The sequence below is a fragment of the Triplophysa rosa genome, linkage group LG6, assembly GCF_024868665.1.
Source record: "Triplophysa rosa linkage group LG6, Trosa_1v2, whole genome shotgun sequence".
Lineage (NCBI taxonomy): Eukaryota > Metazoa > Chordata > Actinopteri > Cypriniformes > Nemacheilidae > Triplophysa > Triplophysa rosa.
In genome coordinates this window covers 6,388,416-6,409,061 of record NC_079895.1, presented here as the reverse complement: position 1 = coordinate 6,409,061, position 20,646 = coordinate 6,388,416, and the positions used below count along the sequence as shown (strand labels likewise).

The 20,646-nt window shown below is 37.7% G+C and overlaps 1 protein-coding gene and 1 long non-coding RNA gene across 2 annotated transcripts; both read left to right on the top strand.

Moving 5' to 3' along the window:
* Positions 1-5: 5 nt before the first annotated feature.
* cps1 (carbamoyl-phosphate synthase 1, mitochondrial) lies at positions 6-1,375 on the top strand (the record flags this gene model as incomplete). Its single annotated transcript, XM_057335358.1, is given in 3 exon segments — positions 6-76; positions 78-201; positions 1,109-1,375. Coding segments are annotated over 3 exon segments (333 nt in total), but the record flags the coding sequence as incomplete, so codon positions are not given.
* A 14,713-nt stretch (positions 1,376-16,088) lies between these two features.
* On the top strand, positions 16,089-20,128 carry LOC130556087 (uncharacterized). Its single transcript, XR_008963181.1, has 3 exons — positions 16,089-16,846; positions 18,812-18,833; positions 19,157-20,128. It is a non-coding gene; the product is annotated as an uncharacterized LOC130556087 (long non-coding RNA).
* Positions 20,129-20,646: the final 518 nt, after the last annotated feature.

Sequence of the window (20,646 nt, the reverse complement as noted above, 5' to 3'; positions counted from 1 at the left end):
CCAAAGGTGACTTCATTGTGGCCGCGCCCAGCCAAACTCTGTCCAGTGAAGAGTAGCACATGCTGAGGGAGACGGCTCAATCTAGGTATTATGAAAGAGTGCAATATCCAGTACGCCCTGCACCTGTCCTCTTGAGAGTACTATATCATTGTGATAAGTGCACACTTCTCCAGAAGCTCAGCATTGGCGCTGAAAGTCACAGGATGAGTGTGCACAACACACTGACAGAAGGGTTACATTAGGATTATTATGACATACCTGAAATTAATGGACAAATGTACCATTTACTTGTGTGTCAACTGAGTTTGATTCGTAGAGTTCATGGAGTTCATCTTTAGGTCTTGTCTTGGTGATCCACTTCAAGTGCATTTGAAGACCACCGTCTCCAAGTGCACTATGGACAACCAGAATAGTCTATATGGACGTCACAGCATTGTATTTAAGTTCATTTTACACTTTATTGTATAGATATAATAGTGTAAATTGCTTTGGCTTGCTTCAAGTTTTACCTGCGAAACAGACGTTTCCTGGTGCTCGGCGGAAGGTGTCACTTTCACACCATCTTTGGTTTTGTGTTTTTTATCAGTAAAATATTGAGAACTGATTGCAGCCAAAGTTTTGGGTACATTGAGAGCCAGACTCTAAAAACACCCACCCACCACTCTGTCTGTTGAGTGTGAAATGACTCCATATCCTTTGAAAGCATTGATCCAGCATGCTCTGTAAGACGAAAAACAAATTGTGTGGAATACACTGAACAGATTTTCCTGTCTTATAAAAAGATTTGTGCGAAGAAGCGAAAATAGTTTTAATACCTTGTGGGGCAATTTTCTTTATCCAAAAATCATAATGGAAGCGTTTTTGAGCTCTGCGTTTTGGACTAAGAGAAGGTTTTCAAAACTTTTCTAAACCCTCAGAGGAAACGTTATTCCTCAGAAGAGTATAATGCCTTAATATATAGACAGTGTAGCTTAGAGAATTTGATGCGAAATGTTAAAATTCATGATAAAATTACAAATTTGATTCATTGTACAAGCACTGTTTGAGACATTTTTTGACATTCTGAAACTAAAGTAGTAAAGAACACCATGTCCTGTTTTGAAAACAGTTTGGATACATTGTCACCAAAATACCTCGCTGGGACTTGGTCCCCTTCCACAGAATGTCTCGGAAGATCGGCAGTGCCCTGAAGAGCGTTGGAGGGGTGCGGGAGTTGCCATGGCGACTGAACACTGGCACAGATTAAAACCAATCCTGGATCAAATAATAATTTTGATGTCTTCATATTCTCGCACTGTTCTACAACTATAACTGTCCAATCATTGTTATTGATACAACCAGCATCGATATTTGATATCCTGAAGTTCCTGTTTCCTCTCATTGCAGGTCACGGATGTGCCATCCATCAGTGTACGGCTTTGTGCCGCGTCTGCTTCTGATGAAAGTCTGGACAGAGAGGTGCATCCTTCCAATGGAAGGTGCATCCTTCCACCCTTCCAATGCATGCTGTTTCACTATCCTTCTTCCTGTCCAGAAGAGATGTATGCATATAGTAAAGCCTATAATGCCACAATAATACAATTCGGTTTTCTTTGTACCAAAATCAGCTCAATCAGATTTATGTCCTGGACAGTCATTGAAATTACTTCTGCCAATAGAACAAAACCCTACAACCTATGAATGTCACATGAATGAAGCTATTGATGCTGGCAGATTTATTAAGAAATAATGGGCCAGATCCTATCAAGACACGAGACATCAATAACTCTCAAGGTTGGACTCGCTGTTGTGTTACTGGAGTTTGATGTTAGTCTCCAGGCACGTAATTTTATTCAGAGCAGGTTATGCCTCCTATTAAGTAGACAGGCTATTAAGTGCTTTGTCCTGATTGGCCAGGAGCCCCCCCCCCAACAGCGAGTTACAGCTCATTGGGCTCTGCTCTGTATTCAAGGGACACCGCAAGCTTATAGAAAACAATCATGAGCCATTATTTGTCATTAAACAATGACACAATCATTTCTTGTAGATTGCAATATTTATTAGAAAAGCTTGTTTATGTTCATGCCATTTATAGTTTTTTGTTTTGTTTCTCAAAGCCTCGCAAAGGTTGACCAGGTCCATGACCTATCTGCCATTGAAGAAGGTGCATTATTGAGATTATGACATTATTGAGATTGAGTCCAGCTCAGTTGAACAGGTGAGCGAGGTATGACATGTTTCAGCTCTCACAGCTAATATTTAACAAAGAACATTAGACACATCAAGTGACTTTAAGCATGTACCAAATAAAAAACTACCACTATGGTGATGTGGAGATGAAGCGAGGCGACGTCATTCATTTCAATGGAGAGCCGGCGACTTCCGGCGACACGAGCGACACTGACCGTTGGGGACGTGTGGGCGTGTCTGTCGATGCGACAAAGTTGAGATTTTGCTCAACTTTATGGAATTGATGAGTCACTTTCGGGAGCGACTACCAATAGGAATAAAGCAGAGGAGCTCATGTTATCCGTCTCTCTTCAGTTACTGCAGAGTTTGTTTATAAATGTTACAAGAGCAACCAAATCTAGGAACGCCTCCTAACAACCTCGTAGCAAGAGACTAGCGACACTTAGCTACAGAGTCGCTGGCGGTGTGAACGCAGTTAGTCAGATTTTTTGGGGAACATGCATACTGATAAAATGTGTCTCTTTGGACTCCCTCTCCCAACAACACATGAAGATGGTGAGTATGGACAATACACAAAAAGTGTCATGTTAATAGTGTCGCAAATTACTTTCTTTGCTTTTTGCTCTGTAATTGTTTTTAAGTAAAATGTGCCCTGGTCATGTTTTGGAGAGATTGCCCCGACCCTTAGGACAACAAACTATGGTAATTTTCTTGTCAGTAAAGTGTAGTACATAAGTCTAGTAACCATGTTTTTTGGTGTGTTGATTACTACTGGCAAAACCATGGTTATTTACCATGCTTAGTACACAACATGCCATAGAATAGCAACAGCTTTAGGTATAGATGTAGTTCACCCAGAGTGACCTCAGATGAAGTGCCTGGAGGCACAGTGGTAATGGTTGCTGGCCAAGTTTGAAAATACAACCTTTCAGTTACCAGCCCTGATATACTCTCTTACAAGAGAGTGTGGTGTGTTCTTCAGGTGAGCATTCACCTCTCTGAATACAAAATGAATAGTGTCACAGTTGGTGCGTGGGATTGTGAGGACGGGTTCTTTTTGTCTGTCGAGGCTCAACACTTTGCCGTCTCGCGCGTATGCTGTCCCAGGAAGGTTTTAATAGTTTCTTGCGGCCTTTGTGTCGTCAGTGCTGTGGGGGAGTTGAAAATCTGCTTCTTGTTTAAATTGTGACATCTCACTTCATACATTAACAACATATACTAAATTTTCAACAAATTTTAGAGCTTTATGTAAATATTTCGTTGTTTTTGCATTTATGTAGATTAAAAAGTTTTGCTGAACTTTTGAACGTCTGAATTGTTTTATGTACTGTACATGCTCAAACACATGATTGTTAAAAGGAAAAAGTACACTAGTGTTGATTCATTTCCTTTTGATCTCTGTCCAAATGTTGCATTGATTTGAAAGTCTTAAGCATCTTTAGCAACAAGCTTTCTTGGGGAGATTTTTTTCTGCATTCACTAGTGACTAGAACTTCTCTTAATGATCAAAGGTCCACGGTTTGTTATTTATCTTAAAAACATTTTTCCCCTAATGATGTTGCATGTATTTACCAAAAACATTTAAAAACAAGCTCAGCAAACTAATTTAATTTACTAACAGTCTTGTAACTTCTAGGGTCAGTGCTTTACTATCACGTTGTATTTTGTCACTCTCAGCATCATAGTGCAGAGGGACCTGTTCTTGAAGGCTGTTTTGTTTGGGTAGCCTCTTGGCATCTTGGAGGGATCACCCAACATATCCGACCTTGGGTCAAACCGGTTCGAAGCAGTTGGCAGGAATGTCCTGTGATTGAGAACCAGTGGTCAAAAACACCTTTGCTTAATGGTTTTCTTTCTAACTTTTAGATTGATACACTCGCTGCTGAATACCCCACGGTCACCAACTATTTGTATTGCACTTAGCACAGTCAGGTGAGTTATTCTGTCCTACCTAACATAGGTCTCTGACGGTTAAAGTGTCGGGCAATTTTTCCTGCTTGTTATTCTGTGTGGAATTTTCTACAAAAGCACAAGTTTTCTCTTTATTAGAGTACAAGAGAAAATCTGAAAAGCAGTCATTTATACGAGCCAGGGTCAACAAAGCTTTACTGGCAGAATTGTTATTAACAGTGTTGTCAAAGAGTATAGACCGTTTTATTGGACATGCGTGCCTGGACTGCTATTAACTTCTGGTCTGTGTTTGGCTAGTGTCTAATAATTAAACTATTTATATTTTATTGAATTTGTATTAATATTAATTAATATTATTATTTTATTGTATAATAATTGTATTAAATAAACGATTTGTTCACTGTAAAAAAATCAAACTTGCAAAATGTTCTCCGTACAAAGATAATCAAGTAACTTGAACATAGAATTTCTCAAATTTGACATTTCAAAGAGTCAAATGATTGTTTTGCATATACTAAACAAAATTAGCCTAAACATGTTTCTAACAAAGATTATTTTGTTGACTGGACTTAGATTCTCAAGGTTTTGGCCGAAATGCGTCAGAAAGTTTGTCCAACTTACAAAACAGTGTATTCTGATCAAACAATATTGCAAGAGTTTGAAAGTTCCCAAGATGCATTGCAGCATGTTCAATTCTGTGTTTCTTATTTGTTTTTCTTTTAAAGATTAGTGTTTATATTAGTTCTTACTGGCTTCATTTTTGCTTTAATATTGTTATTATCGTTATTTATCTGTTGAGTTTAGAGTTTTTTAAATGAATGATGGTTTTTGATTGTTACCATGGTTGAGGTTTGAGTGTTCGATGTTGAGATGTAAGTGCATGACACAACAGTAAAAATGGTGTAAATGCACTCAACACAAACTGTTACACAGTTATTTGATCAAAGTTTTGGTCTGTCTGAGGCAGAAAACATGTACAATTGTAGTAAAAGACAAATACATTTCTTCATTTTTAAATAATCAATCTATGTTCTCTATTCTCTATTTTGTTCTGTTGTTCATTAGGTAAACTTGACTATGTTGTGACAAATAATGACTTAAACGTAATTTTTTAAGTTGGGTGGACTTCAGTCTCTGTTTGTTGAGTTAACTCAAAAAACGTGCTTGTGCTTTGACTCAACTATTTTTTAACAGTGTTGAATTTTGTTGCATGTTAATTGTATAAAATATACAATTTGTTGAATGGGTCCTGTAGTTTGATCGCATTTAAAGTGTACCGGAAGTTAAGGGCAGTCCACGAACGTGCGCATGCACAGTAAGGCTTGTTTATGTTGTCACTTTGAAACTGTCTAGTACTTACAGTAAAGAAATAAGCAATAGATAAAATATATTAAGTGAAGTAAATACTGTAAAAAGTAAAGTTAACATGAGCTTGTGGTGTTTGCAAAAGCATGGCTTTTTCTTTCTCAACAGGAGAATGGCCTGGTTTTTAAGGATCACGGTTTCATGATCGTGTCCTGGGGTCCTTATCTCAAAGATGAGCTCAAGTCTGGATTCCTCAGCAGTGTGTTTCCCATATTTGCATTTCCAACCATGATTTTCAGTTTTCATCAACCCATTCATGTATCGTCTTCATTAGTTTTAATGATCAATTAGTGCAGGAGCGGGTCAGGGCAAGGTTGGGCTCTACTCGCCCACAGACAGCAGTGTGGAGTTTGATTCTGGTGCTTTGTCAGGCTTCTGTGCTCTCAGACAGATGGGCAAGCGTACAGTGGTGGTGAACCGTAACCTGGAGACGGTCAGCACGGACTTTGATAAGTGTGACCGTCTGTACTTTAAGGAGTTAACCCTGGAGCGCATCCTGGACATCACACAGCAGGAGGTGAGAGTTCAAAGTTCTGCCTGTACACCTGGTGCCTTTGGATAACTGAAAGATTTTATTCACTTTGGTGTTTGACAAGGGCATCCTTTACGAAATGCCGATAATGGTCCACTTTCTTTTTTGTGTCATAAATGTATTATGTCCAAATTTGCTGTTTTTCAGGAAATGGAAAAAACACTGTACTGTCGTGTTTCCCCTTCATTTTATGGACTTTTGTTACTTCCTGGTTCCTGTTGTAGTTCTTTTGTTCATTGGTTCTGTGTCATGATCTGTTTCAGGTGTGTCTTGTTAGCCCTCTCCTTGCCCTGTGTATTTAAGCCCTTGTCTGTCCTTGTTAGAGATTTTGGTCTGACATCTTTTGTGTTCAGTTGGTTTTCGTTTCTTGGCTCTTAGATGATTTTGTTTACAATTATTAAAATCTTATACTACACGTTTCCTGCCTGGTTACTCCGGGTTACAACATACAAGCACTTTTTATTGATTAGATATTTGCAAAACCCAGTGACTAATAATAATGATTGGCAAAAAATTAAAATCACGAAATATAGAGATACGAGGTTACAAAAACATTTTTAGTATTATGTTGTTCTTGCTCTAAAATTTGATTGGCCATACATTTTACGGTGTAAATAGCTATAATAGACAAATGCATACATGTGGCTGCATCTCATGAATATTGTATTAATATTCCAAGCTGTTACTTTATTTGGAAAATATCACAAAGCTATTATGCGTTCAAGTGATGCTAAAGGCAATGTGAAACCTGACATGAACGAAGCACATTTATGTCCTACTGATCCCGTTTTTATTCACCAACTCTTATATCCCAAAATATAGCTTGTTATCAGACTGCATGCTGTCATCTTCAAACTGTGAAAATAGATTTTTGCCATTGTGTCCCTGTCTTGTAAGAAAAATTCCTCTTAATACAGTGTTCCAAACGGCACAGTTATCTTGTGTCTGACGAAATAAGAAGGTGAATGTTACGCCTGGGCCCTGGTATTTTGCACTCAGTGTAAAAAAGTAGTAGTAGGTTCTGTTATAATCTGCAACCGACTGTCATTCAGTGTGCAAACAATTGCTCAGTATATTCTTGGATGTTTATGTGTGAGAAATCAACTGGCCCTGGTCTTAAAGGGGTGGTTTACCCAGAAATACAATTTCAGTGATCATTTGTTCACCAATATGTCACTCAACACCTTTGGATGACTCTTTTTTCTGCATGTGGAACACAAAAGAAGATATTTTGAGAAATGTCTCAGTTGTTTTTTGTTCTTACAATTGAAGTCAGTGGGGTCCAGTGTTGTTTGGTTACATATGTTCTTCAAAATATCTTTTGTGTTCTGCAAAAGAAAGAAAGTAAATGATTAATTATTGACATTTTTGGTGTGAACTAACCCTTTAACATGCGGCAGCAGGCCTAACAGCGTAGATACATACTATATCAAGGAAACAAACAAAATTTACATTTGCTATGCAAATCAATTATTGATTGCCTGGGCCAGTATTTTAAAATCACATTTCAAAAAGCAATAATTGAACTTATATGATAGTCTCTTTATAAAAGGTCTTGAGCATTAAAAATAATCAGGAAAAATTCCCAAGCCTTAATAATTTTTTTTAAACCGACAATCTCTCACTTTTAAAAGTCTTTGCTGTCTTAAAGTTTTAATTATAATCACATCGGCTTTACAAGTCATGTCAACTTTTTTTAGATTACTTAAGCTTATTTTGATATCAACTCAACTGGTCAAAATGTAAAATAATAAGTTTGCTGATTTGTAAAGATTTTACTTAAAAATTTAAGACGGCAAAGATTTTTTTTACAATGTATCACAATATTACAAGCATGCCTAACATTCGCACATCTGCCGCTGGCAAGTGAATCAAGCAACCATCAACATTTCTTCCTGACCATGAATCTGTATTCTGCATTATTTTTGTAGAGATGATACGTTTTTTTTTTGTGGATGCTTAGCACATTTTAATTTTGGCCCAGGATTACAACATTTGATTCTAGGCAAAAAGCATTTGAAAATCAATCAAAAAGTTGAATCAGAAACACATACTATCACATAACAGCCTCTGAGCTTCTGTGTTACCAAGTTTATAAGTTATTGCAACAAATCAGTTTCTCTATGGAGAATATGAATGGGATTTTTACCCTGTTGCGCTCAGCTGTGGTCCTATCAACAGTTTTACCCAGGAGCATCTGTACTGAGCATCCAAGCAACCAGCGGTGACCACATTTCTGTGTCCATAGAAATGCCACTGAAGTTTTTATTTAAAATGCAAAACCTGACCTCACTAACAGCCATTGACTTTTCCATTCAGACTCATTATAAGCTAGTTAAAGTGGTGATTAAAGCACAGGTTGATGAAGTGTTTGTTGTTTTGGGGAGTAGATCTTGCTCCGAAGGTTGTAATAAATTCCCAGGCGCTGCGTGGCGGTTGATTAACATCACGTTAGCGTGCTCAGATAAACCTGAAGGGAACAGCAGAGCTCTTGGATAAATGATGAAGTGGGCATACATGCGGTTGCCATAGGAATGTGATGCATGGGATCAGGTAGAAACAGAAGTGCTCTTTGAGCGTAAAAGAATGCAGGGTCATGTCTCGGGTTTGGTTGCTGGCGGCGGAACTCATCTGAGAAACTGAGAGAGGCAGACAAAAGGCAACTGACAAAAGTCAGTGGATGAGTATCTTGAGTAATGCCTGAAATGATAATCATTAATTGCGAAATTATACTATTAAGAATAATTAATGTCAAAACAATACTTGATTTGAATAATACTTTCTGGTTAGATCCCAAGTGTTATTGATTTCATGAAGAGCAGAATATTTACTCTTTAGGTTTAATTACTTAAACAATATGTTGTTACATATACTTTGTGAGGCAAAACTTTTTTTGCACCAAATCATCTTTCAAAAACATTTTTGGAATTATAAAAAAAGAGATTAATATGGTCTGGGTCATCCCTCGTTTTCATTCAATTTTGAAGTTTTCAAAACTTGATCGCTAGTTTAATTCAGTGAATAAAGATTTTGTTCCTTATTCTTAGCCTTAAAGGGATAGTTCACTCAAAAATGAAAATTCTGTCATTATTTACTTAACAAAAGAAGATATTTTGAAGAATGTTGGTAACCGAACAACTGTGGTATCCATTCACTCGCGTTGGTTTTGTCCATACAATAGAAGTCGATGGGTACGGTCGTAGTTCGGTTACCAACGTTCTTCAAAATATCTTCTTTTGTGTTCTACAGAAGAAAAAATGTCATACAGGTTTGTGTTTGTACATGTAAATGATCACAGAATTGTCAAAAATATACTACAGTGTGTAAATCAGCCAATGTACAGATCTAAATTGTACACGTTACATTTTACAAGAAAAAGGCATTTATTTCTTGGAGTTTGTTAAATTAAGGTCAGTTAAGTAATATGGATGATATGATGTTGCAATAATAGGGAAAACCTTTTTTACTTGTTCATTTTCTCATTCCATTAATCATTCATCACTCCATTCATCTTCGACTCTCAAGAAATCATCCACTTGTGCATTCATGCTGATGTTTTCCTAATTTAGTTACATTTTCCAGACTTTTTACTTCTACAAATGTGCATTCGCCGCAAATACTCAAGAGGTGTCAGAGTGCTTCCAAACGGCAGACATTAGAAGTGCAGAAACATGTTGTCTGGAAGCTTTCTCGCTCCTCTGTTAACTACAGCCTTCATGCCGAGGGCCATGGAAGCGAAGAGCAGAGGTGGGTGTGAGGAGAGGGCATTTTGCCCCATGGAACTGCCCACTCACCCTCCTCTGGCTCGTCCGCCTTACTGTTGAGGGTACATTCAGCATTTCAATGGTCTCGCTTTTGTTGATAGGAGGCAGTAGAGATCAGCAGAAACATTTGGGAATCTGCAGTTCGCTCACTGTTTTGATCATTTACCCATCATTTATGTTGTCATTTTAAACCAAAACACAAAAGAAGATATTTTGAAGAATGTTGATAACCAAAAACCCTTGGTCCCCATACACTTCTCTTTTATGAACACAAAACCAATGCAAGTCAAAGGGGACCATTGGTTTTCTGTTATCAACATTTTCCAAAATATCTTGTGTTTTGCAGAAGAACGAAAATCACACAGGTTTAAAATGACAACAGGGTGAGTAAATGATGACAGAATTTTCACTTTGAAGGTGAACTAGTCCTTTAAATTGATTTGTGCATTTGGGCTCTGGTTAGACTGAATCTTTTCCGCCAATATGTTTGGCATACAATAATTCGACTTGCTAATAACAGTTTATTCAGATAGAGGCACAGGAGGGTTGTTCGATCTATATTATAGTATTTCTCTTTGTGAAGTAGCCAGTTCGCAAAGCATTAATAGTGAAGTGGATAGATGTGGTAGCCTATAATTGCTTGGCCCTGTGCCCAGAGCCATGTATGTGAGTCAAATGGAGGAAAGATCACAGAAGAGCTTGATCTTATGTAACATAACTTCAGAAGCATATGAGACACCGAACTGGAGATGCTGTACAGATGGTTTCAACGGGATGTCTTGGTCTTTTTAGGACGATGCAGTTTTTTGCTGGTAATGTAAGCTATCCTTGACTCCTCCGGCCATCCTACGTACTGTTTTGAGGTGAGTATGGTGCTTGCAAAGGTGAATTTAGGACATCAGCACATCTTCTCTGCAAAGATCCTGGAGCAAGATGTGGTCGTACAGAGTTTACACAAAAATGAGAAATACGTGTAACTTCATTACATGGAACAGAATTTGTAATGTTTTGATGGATTTTTAGACAGCTTTGTTCCTTACAACAGTTCATAGTTACAGTATAATGCAATAAGGACAATAAAAAATGAGGTACTTTATTGTATTTTTGGCATTTATTTTACCTTTTTTATATTTATTGCAGCTTAACAGATTGCGTTGTATCGATACATGATTTTTCAAAAGAACAAACAGGTTTGGAAATGGATGTTTTCATATCTTTCTCAGGATTTGATTGGTTGAACTATTTCTCTAACATAATAGAGCTTCTACGTTCATTCATTAGCTTCCTATCACCAGGAGCAAAAGTGGACACATAGACAACCACTGATTGTCAAGTGCGGGGAAATTCCACTCTAGTCTTTTCAATTACGGCATGTAGAAACATTGGGTATAAGATGCAATTCACCAGCACACTAAGAGACTCCAAATAGCAGGACTTGAAGAACTAATTTGCACGTAATCAGACAACGGGCTTATGTTTTGAGCACTCCAATGGTTTGAAAATTGGGCTCTTTTAAAGCCGGCTAGCAGTCATCTGTGCATCAAGATGAGGGCACATACAACTATCTTGATATTTTGCGAGTAACCAGATCAGTAATAAAAGCACTTTCCTCAGATGATACTATTCGGTTTGCTCTTATGAGATGTTGATGTTTGTATGATATACAATCTAGCAAGAATACAGACGCTTCGCCAAATGTGCTACTGCACAGTGGAACTTAACTGTTACCAAAATGGAAAATGTATCATAATTCAATCTGTTATGTTTGTAACCAGATTCACAGCATAAAATTCCAATATGACTGAATGCAACATGTTGTTGTGGATCTGTTTTTGTAATCCCTAGATCGAATTTGTTAATTATCTGATGATTTGATCCAAACTGACAATACAACGGATATTAAAACATAACGGTGATATGATATAGACCAAAATTTTCACGCCATGAAAATAGAAATGGAAGCTGGCGTGGCGTAAAAACAAACAAACTCTTGTGGTTTGAACATGCAAGCTTTCGCTTACAAACCAAATTCTTTAGTCATTAGAAATGAAGGGAGGCATCACCAAAATCGTATGTCAGGGTGGGTAATTGTACAGTACATCATGACATGTTATATATCATAATTATTTATTTAAATAACTATTATTAAATAATTGTTTTAATAATTGTTTGATAATTATTCAACTTCTTATCCATTTTTAAACCAAAAGATAAGAATAAATAAGTCTGGCTATCATTAGACTTCCTCTCCCCACGCTCAACATCTCACTCTCTTGCCGAGTACAATCAGATTTTTTTATTCTTTCACCAATTGTCTAGTTACTGCCTCGTGTGACTCAAAACACAACCCTCAGCTATATGTTGTGGCTGTGGTTTGGCATCTTTATATCGCCTGAGCTGATGCCTCGGGCTCTAACTCTCAGGACGTGCGGCGCTGATACACAGCCTGACAGAAACACTGCCAATTCATCTGGACCGTAGTACACTTCATACTGAAGAGTCGCTTAGGGCTGTTGTAGTATATCTTCCACCTGTCTCTCTCTGTTTACTGTATTTTGATGTATTAGTGAAACATATTGCTGACTATCGATTAAATTGTGTGAGGTTAAAAAGCTTGGTCAAGTGATGTATGGTCAGGTTTTTACAACTCGATTTAAACCTTTTATTACAGCACATTGCACTTCTTATTCAGTGATATACTGTGCAATGGCAAGTTTATTTATTCTTTGCTTTGGCCCTTAGTGTGTGTTCATTTTTTAATGTTCATGTTAATTTTTGAATCTTTTTAATTATTTGAATTGTGGTTTCAGTATCTAGCTATTGTAGACATAGGATGGATGTTAAAAATGCTTGCTGCAGGGTGGAAGACATTCAAATCAATAAAATTTTATTTGATTGATTTTTGATTGATTTTCTCTACTACACACCTCTACACATCTACCTCTCTGTTTGGTTTGACTCTACAACCAGCAGATCACGTCTTCTGTCCAATCTTATTTCCTGATGGGCTTATTTAGGTGTCAGCTTGATGAACGACTATAAAAGTGTTTCATTTCCAGTGGCTCAGCTATGCTATGAGTGTGGTCTATAGTGAAGATGAGATGAAACGTTTCCTGAAGGAAGCCGCACAGGTGTCGCAGGTGACCATCAAACATTTTACTTTTCCGGCCAGTCACAAGCACAAATGACTTCACTTTAGGCAGGTTGGTTTTGCCGCATGAATCATGCAACAGCTCTGATATGAATTATGTAATATGTGCCCTTTTTTACCCATTATCACAAAATGAATGATCATCTTGAAATTATAGCTTTACAAGCACCCTGTCTACACCTCCGTTAGAGACGGATGCTCTGGAGAGGGTATTTTTTAGTTTGTTAAAAACAGACCAAGCACATTTCCAGCAGCCCTAGCTTTCCTGGACCTTAGGGCCACTATTGATTTTAATCTCCTCTCTCAGATGCCCCAGCAGTTTTTCTTTTAGGAGTGTAACAGTTTTCCCGATTGACCTATCGCTAAGCCCCTCCCCTCAAACGCAGATGAGCCAATGACAGCTGAGTATCAGTTGCACGGGGCCCGGTGTTGTGCCGAATTTTGACTCCCCGCCAGATTACGACGCCCCTCATTGAAACTGCTGGGGGATTAGCTAATCCTAACCCCCCACCCACACCTAATCCTAACACCTAACGGGGGAATGGGGGAGTCGTTTTTCGGCACCACACCGGCACTTGGACAACTTGAGGTTTCAGCACCATAGCGATGCATTGTAAAATCCGAAGCTCTCATTGTTTTTACGGTGTTTATACAACAAAAATGGTAAATCGATGTGCCTGGGGTACTTGTAACACTTATTCCAGGTATCCAGAGAGGATTGGGAATGGAAATTATTTTATTCCATCTGTTAAACCTAAATGAGACAGAGCAAAATGAGGGCATAGTAACCTGGTAAACGGAGAATCCCAAAGAAAACATTTGTCATTACTATCATTATTACAATTTATAATTTTCATTTGCTCAAACTGAATGTTAATGTCATCATGTGCTTCAGCAAGGTATCACTGGCTAAAAAATGGTAAAGTTAGCGAGTCCATGCTAACATACTGCAGTTGCATGTGATACTCCGTGACGTTAACTAGGGCCAAGTTACGTCCTAGTAGTCGAGAGCACACGACACGCATATTTTGATATATTGACTTTATCACTTAAACTTGATAAGTAACGAATTAAAAAAAAGTTCGATTTTGTGGGGGAAGTTTTCGTCTTTTACTTTCCTTTTCTAACATTTGCTTTGTTCATTCGTTGTGTATGGGAATATCTAGACCACCACCAGCTGAATCGCTGGTAGATTTTATGTTCAGAAATAACAAGGGTTATTGGACACAACCATTTGTTGATGCCTCTCTATGTCTTGTTTTTGTGCTCCCAGATCTGCAGAAGAATTCTCTGACAACATCCAACCTATTTCTGATTTGATTTTAATGATCCAAAACACAGAAAGAAACTTAGTGTTCGAAAGGAACCAGAAGTTTAACACATACTAACCTAAATAGCTAACTGTTCTCACGTCATGTTCATTGTAGGTCAAAAACACACAAACAAAGGTCTACATGTCAATGCCTTTCCATATTAAACTGATTAAATGTAGTCCCACTCAGAGCCGTTTCTTGCTATAAGCGGACAATGCGGCTGCATAGGGCCCCGCAGCCACCAGGGGGCCCCCAAACTGCAAGTTCAGCCTCATATTTTATTATATTTTGGAGAATTAAAAGTACCTGTCTTTATTTGCATGTATTCATTATGCATTCATTTGCAAAGCATGTAAGTGTTCATGGGGTAATCAGGTCAAAATCACCTTTGGGCTGGGCTGTCATGTGGTAAGTGACATCTGCCGACAGGTCTGACGGGATGATTGACAGCCGCCCACCTTCCACTGAAGTGATGAGAATAACGGTAGATTCTAATTACAATGTCATCGAAATGTACTTATGCGTCTGGTGCAGAGAAACGCAAAAAGAAGAAAACCGATGAAGAAAAACGATCACAGGATAAAGGTAAGGCATTTGATGTGGGTGGAGTGGGACACATAATGCCAACTTTTGAACAAGTTAGTTTGCTATTTTTGTCATGCTGGCTAGCTCAGCTAGCCTCAGATAAATGTAAGCTACCTCAGCTAACGGGCTATGATTGTTTGTTTGTATGTAAATAAAGTCAGCTTTATCCAGAGTTTGCTTTACAAAAAGGCTCAAATAAATGTATAATAAATAAAACCAATTATTATCAGACTGATTATTGTTACTTTTAGTAGTAGTAGTAGTAGTAGTAGTAGTAGCAGTATAGCAGTGGATTATTCATATAGCACTATGAATTTTAAATGATCACTGTGCTATGAAATATTATCCAATTCTTTGCTCTATTGTATTTTTATTTACTGTGGTTTGGTTACTGGACAAATCTGCTGACTTAGTTGAATTCCCCTTGCCAAATTTATTAGAATATATATTGTGACAATGTAGTTTACTAATTTGAACAAACCTGTACATTTAAAGTGTCCTGTACTGCATAGGACTGCTAGTTGTCCACTTTGTAATGCACTGGAAGATATATACATATATATATATATATATATATATTCCCTTCATATCATATGGTGCTCATCACTCATTTACCTTAATTTTTATTAATTAACTAGTATAATGTGGAGATAAACACAGAAGAAACTGGTAGATGCTTAAACAGGGACACTGTACAGTATATTGTAATGTTTAATATAAAAACAGATTCAGAATGTTTTGCATAGTGCAACACAGCTGCAGTTATATGATATGAATATTTGCTTCTGATTGCTTGGTAACCTAAGGAATGGTGGGTTACCTAACTGATTGCTTGGTAACCTAATGAATGGTTGGTTAAAGCTTTTTTATGTTATGCCACCTCAAAGTTTACATTAAACATTTTTCAAGAACACACTGTATCTGTTGCATTTATTAATGTACTCTAGCCTGCTTTCCTCTTAAAATGTAACAGACTGCTGCATCGTCACAGAATATATGAAAAAGTTAGTCTACCTCAGAGTTTGAAAAAATAGGGGCCCCCAAATAGTATCTCGCATAGGGCCCCCAAACAGCTAGAAATGGCCCTGTTCCCACTAGAATGCTCCGCAAAGAGTGTGTGTGCAAAATGTGTGAAAAAAACTCTTGGAACAAGGCTTTTACACTGACAGCTCTCATTGTAAGACATTTGCGAACTCAGTATGTTTGTCCGAGTTAGCGACAGTATATTTCTGAGTGGATAAGGCAAAATACTTAGCGTGTGATTTTTGATATGTTCATCTGATTTGTCACTAATTGAAAAAAGTTTTTGTTGAAATTGTTGTATAATATTGTCACAAGATAAATTAGTAGTCACCCTAGGTAGGCTATAGAAGGTGGATAAGTGCAAATACTATAGAGCAACTACAATTTGCTATAGAGCAATTGAGAATTATATGAACTACATAAATATTAAATATTTAATAAGGTTGAATCCAACATAGGTGGACATAACATAACAACATATAGGAGCACATAACATACTCTATACATTTACAGATTTTATTAATCTTGTTTAATGTTTTACCATGTACAGTGTCTCCATATAATAGAAGTGAATGAGTACCGCCGTTGTTCAGTTACCAACAATCTTCAAAATATTTTCTTTTGTGTTCTGCGGAAGAAAGTAAGTCATACAGGTTTACATGATATGAGGGTGAGTAAATGATGAAAGAATTTTCATTTTTGGGTCAACTATCCCTTTAAACCTTATTGATATCAACATTCACCCACTCCATCACTTACTCTTTCTCATCTGCTGCTCACCCTTAACTTGCTCTCTCTCTCGAACTCTTTGTGTCTGTCTCTCTCTCTCTCTCCATCATTGCATCAGTATGTTCCTGCCTGTGGCTGTTGTTTAGCAGGCGGACACAGCAGATCTGTGCTCAGCTCTTTATTGGTGAGGTGGGATGTGCCTGCGAGCCCTCTGAACATCTCTGAGCCGCTTACAGCCCATGGCGTATGCTGAACTTCTGAAACCAAGAAGCAAAGTTCTCTCTCTGGATTTCAGTTTTTTGGGGTAACTAAAACATTATACATAATATTTCATGTCTATAGTTACTGTGTCAAAAGCATGTAAAACACCATACTACACCCCTTGGCACTATAAATAATATTTGTGTTTATTTATACAAACATACTATTTATTAAAATCAAGTCACATCAAGGTTATGTGTTGTTATAAATTTGCAAAACTGTTTAACTTTCAAAAATAACTACAGGTAGACGAACACAGTAAAAAGTATACTACAGTATATAGGTTGCCACTTTGCTATTATAAAAAATAATAATTTACTTGTCAGACCATTAGTCAACATAAATCCCTCCTTTTCATGTTCATGATGACCAATCCTAGTGCAGCAGAGACATTGGCTCCTCCCCCACGTCTATTTGCCTGTATTTTATCATTACGCTCTATAGGTTGCTTTGGATAAAAACAACCGGCAAATGCATAAATGTTATTTTTTTCCTGCCGGTCTTTTAATGTGGCACCGCCCCAACTCCAAAAACATACACAACACAGATCCTGTTATCTTACAGTACTCGTATGCAAGCGCAACATGTTCATTTTGCACGCTGGAAAGATGAATAGTTGGGCTTCTGTCTGTAGTAAGCCACATTCAATGAGAATCTACCAATTTAAAAGACTTTCTCGCTTCCCCAAAGTACTATTGTCAGTATTTGTGTCGTGTGACTAATGGATATTGAATGAAATGACGACACAGTTCTGTCGATGAGTTTCATTCCACACGGCATGGCGTTTCAGTTCAGACAAGTATCAGGGCGACCCTGTGCTGTGTGTACTGCTCAGGGTGAAATGGCTGTGAGAGATTGTTAGAGATTCTGGGAAGCACTTCTCAAACACACTATCCTTGTAAATGTAGCGCTGGAGCCTTGAAAGACCTTTTAAATGAGCTTTTCAATACAGAATCTTTGATGTCCTTTCTAGTATCCCCAAAGAGATTTTTTGCAATGGTTCTACAAACACTCAATTCTTGGAAACAGAACAATTCAAGGGGTCATTACCGAGTTCATCATCATTTACTATTCATGATATCTAACTGACATGTGTTCACGTCTTTAAAATGTCCACGAATTTGTTGAAATTTGTAACAAATAGTTTTCCACCTTAGTTTCAATAAAAATAGTATTTTTGGAGAACAAAGAAAGTTCTCACAAAATTAGACTACATTTCTTGGTATAATAAACTCTTCCCTCAAAAGATCAAGGATTCCCAGCTAAAAATGACATTACACATGAAAGTTCTGTATGAGTCTTATAAGTTATTAACAATTGAGTAAGTATGAGCGAAAATGAGAAGTAGAACAAATTTATCAGGCTGAAGTCTGTTGTGGAAGCAAACTGGAACACGTGATTGAAACTCAAAGTTCAGTACAACAATGGCAGGCGATACAAAATTTAATTCGTTGTGTAATACATTTTGGAACATTATGCTATCCCACACACCCACACGATAACAGAACAAGTACTGTAAGAAAACTTTAGAAATGAAAACAGAACAACAGAAGAACTCAGCAATCAGTTTTTCCTACAGCTGAACGATGCGGTTGTTTTACTTTCAATACCATAAAATTGCCAAATTCACACCTAGATAGTGATGTGGCTTTGATTGTGTTTTATATATGAAAAGTAATATATTTGACTTTTCATTCTTCTTTAAAACTGCTGAAATAAAGCAAAAGAGGAAAAACTGCAGTGTTTGTGATATTTGTGTTATTCTGAGCAGTTACAGCTGCTTTCCCAGAGGGGCAGCAGTCGCTCAAAATTGACTTCTTTGTGTTAGTGTCACATTATTAGAGTCGATGTGAAACATTTTAAGAAGCTTAATGATATACATATATAAGTTTAATGTTGTTACATTTGATTGGTCAGGACCTGTATTCCAGACTTCTGTGCAAATGTAAAGCTTTTAAATGATTGGTTTAAGTATTTATGTTTATTTAATGTTTTTTTGTACTTATAGGTGAAGACTGGTACCCAGAAAGGTATTTGAGATTTCATGGCTGTTTAATACTCGGGCAACAGTGTCATGATAAGTTAGCGGTGCTTCATTCAAAATGATAAATATGTTTATGACTTCAACCTATATAAACACAATTTTTCATGGCCAACAGACCAACAACATTTCATCTGCAATGCAATGTTTCCAGTTTCTTATTTATTAACTCAGCAAAAGTTTATCACATTGGTCATAGTAGGGAAGAACGGAATCATGTTAAGCTGTTCAGTTTTTATTCAAGTGTACTCAGTTTTCAGTTTTGTAAAGTTGAAGTAGTCAAATACGACTGTTTACCCTTTTTTTCCTCAGGTGATCATTCTCTTTCGTGTCTAAAACTATCGGTGTAAACTTTATTGAAGACCACCAGGGTCATTCTTGGCGAGCCAATGGACGAGACCCGTCTGCCCTCTTTGGAAAATCCAATCTACACTGGCTTCAAGGTGTGTATATGTGTTAAGAGAAGTAGCCTGCTGTTGATGTAAAATGTTGGTACCAGACACGTTATGCTCCAGAGAATATATTTAAAAGATACACACACGGGTTACTAGTTAGTCATTTTGTCATAACTTACTGAACCATTTACTCAAGTGTAAGTGTTACCAGATTGTTGGTGCAAGTTTCTACGGCGAGTTACGGAATGAAGATTATTGCAACCTAAATGGTGTCTCTTTTCCTCCAAAGTCATTTCCTGTGAAATGTTCAAGGACTTGCAGTGCAATAGCCAGAATGAGGAGCCAATCACAGGGGAATAATCCCTCTCTCCTGCCAATCTCTAACTTTTAAACACCTCGCTCTGTGTTGAGAGGAATTTTAAACAGCTAACCAGATGTTTCCATTGGAGACAGACATATAGAGGGATTTATGCCCTCTCTCACAAGATTAAAGATTTATTCTCACTCTCGTTCTTTCTCTCAAATGCATCCCTCTCGCTCTGGCGGGTTTCCGTTACGTGCTTTTGGATGACCCTTACAAAAAAAATCACAAATGAGATTGAAATTGAGCAGAGCAATTGTCACATTTTCATTTCATTTGCCATGTCAATTGCTTTTTATTCAAATTATCTCATGTCCAATTTTAGAATATAGTTCAGCATTTAGTGCATTCTCTCCTTCTCTCGCCCGCTGACAGTGAACAGCGCTAACACGGCAATGTCTAAAGAGTCGATTTACTTTCATATCTCATGTTCTGTCGGCTTTTGTCAAGATCCGGTAGCATCTCAAAAATGGTGTTCTCTGCCTAACAAGTCCCCAATGTGAAGTCTTTACAGCTCTCCTCACCATCACCGAGACAGCTATTCGGGGAACGCAAGAGCTTGTCAAAGTACACAGACACGTTCATTATTATCTGTAAAGCTATGCCCCTCGCATCAGTCAGGGTTCCGTTCGTCTTACTGAAATAAGTCCACCAAGATGGTCCTGATACCCTTCTAACAGTCCAATATAAATTTGCTCACTGACTTTTCTGTAGCTTTCTGATGCCATTATGCGATATGATTGTTGACTCACAATAACAATGTGTTTTTCCTCCTGTAATGTACGTCTTGACCCGTCGGGGGCCAGGAGGGCCTGGTTTCCATGACAACCACTGGCCTTTTATGGAAGCTCTAGGAAAAAACACTCGTTGCCCTGAGAATTGGGATTCCCCTAGCTACATAGAGTGAACTCTCAAGAGTCAGAGGTAAATAATACATATAATATTACGGACAACAAGAAGACCCCGTCTCGGGAACGGTGCCCGGAAAACTAGTAGCGTCCTTCACCTCCGCAGTTTAGCCTGCCTGAGGAATCCACTGGGATTTC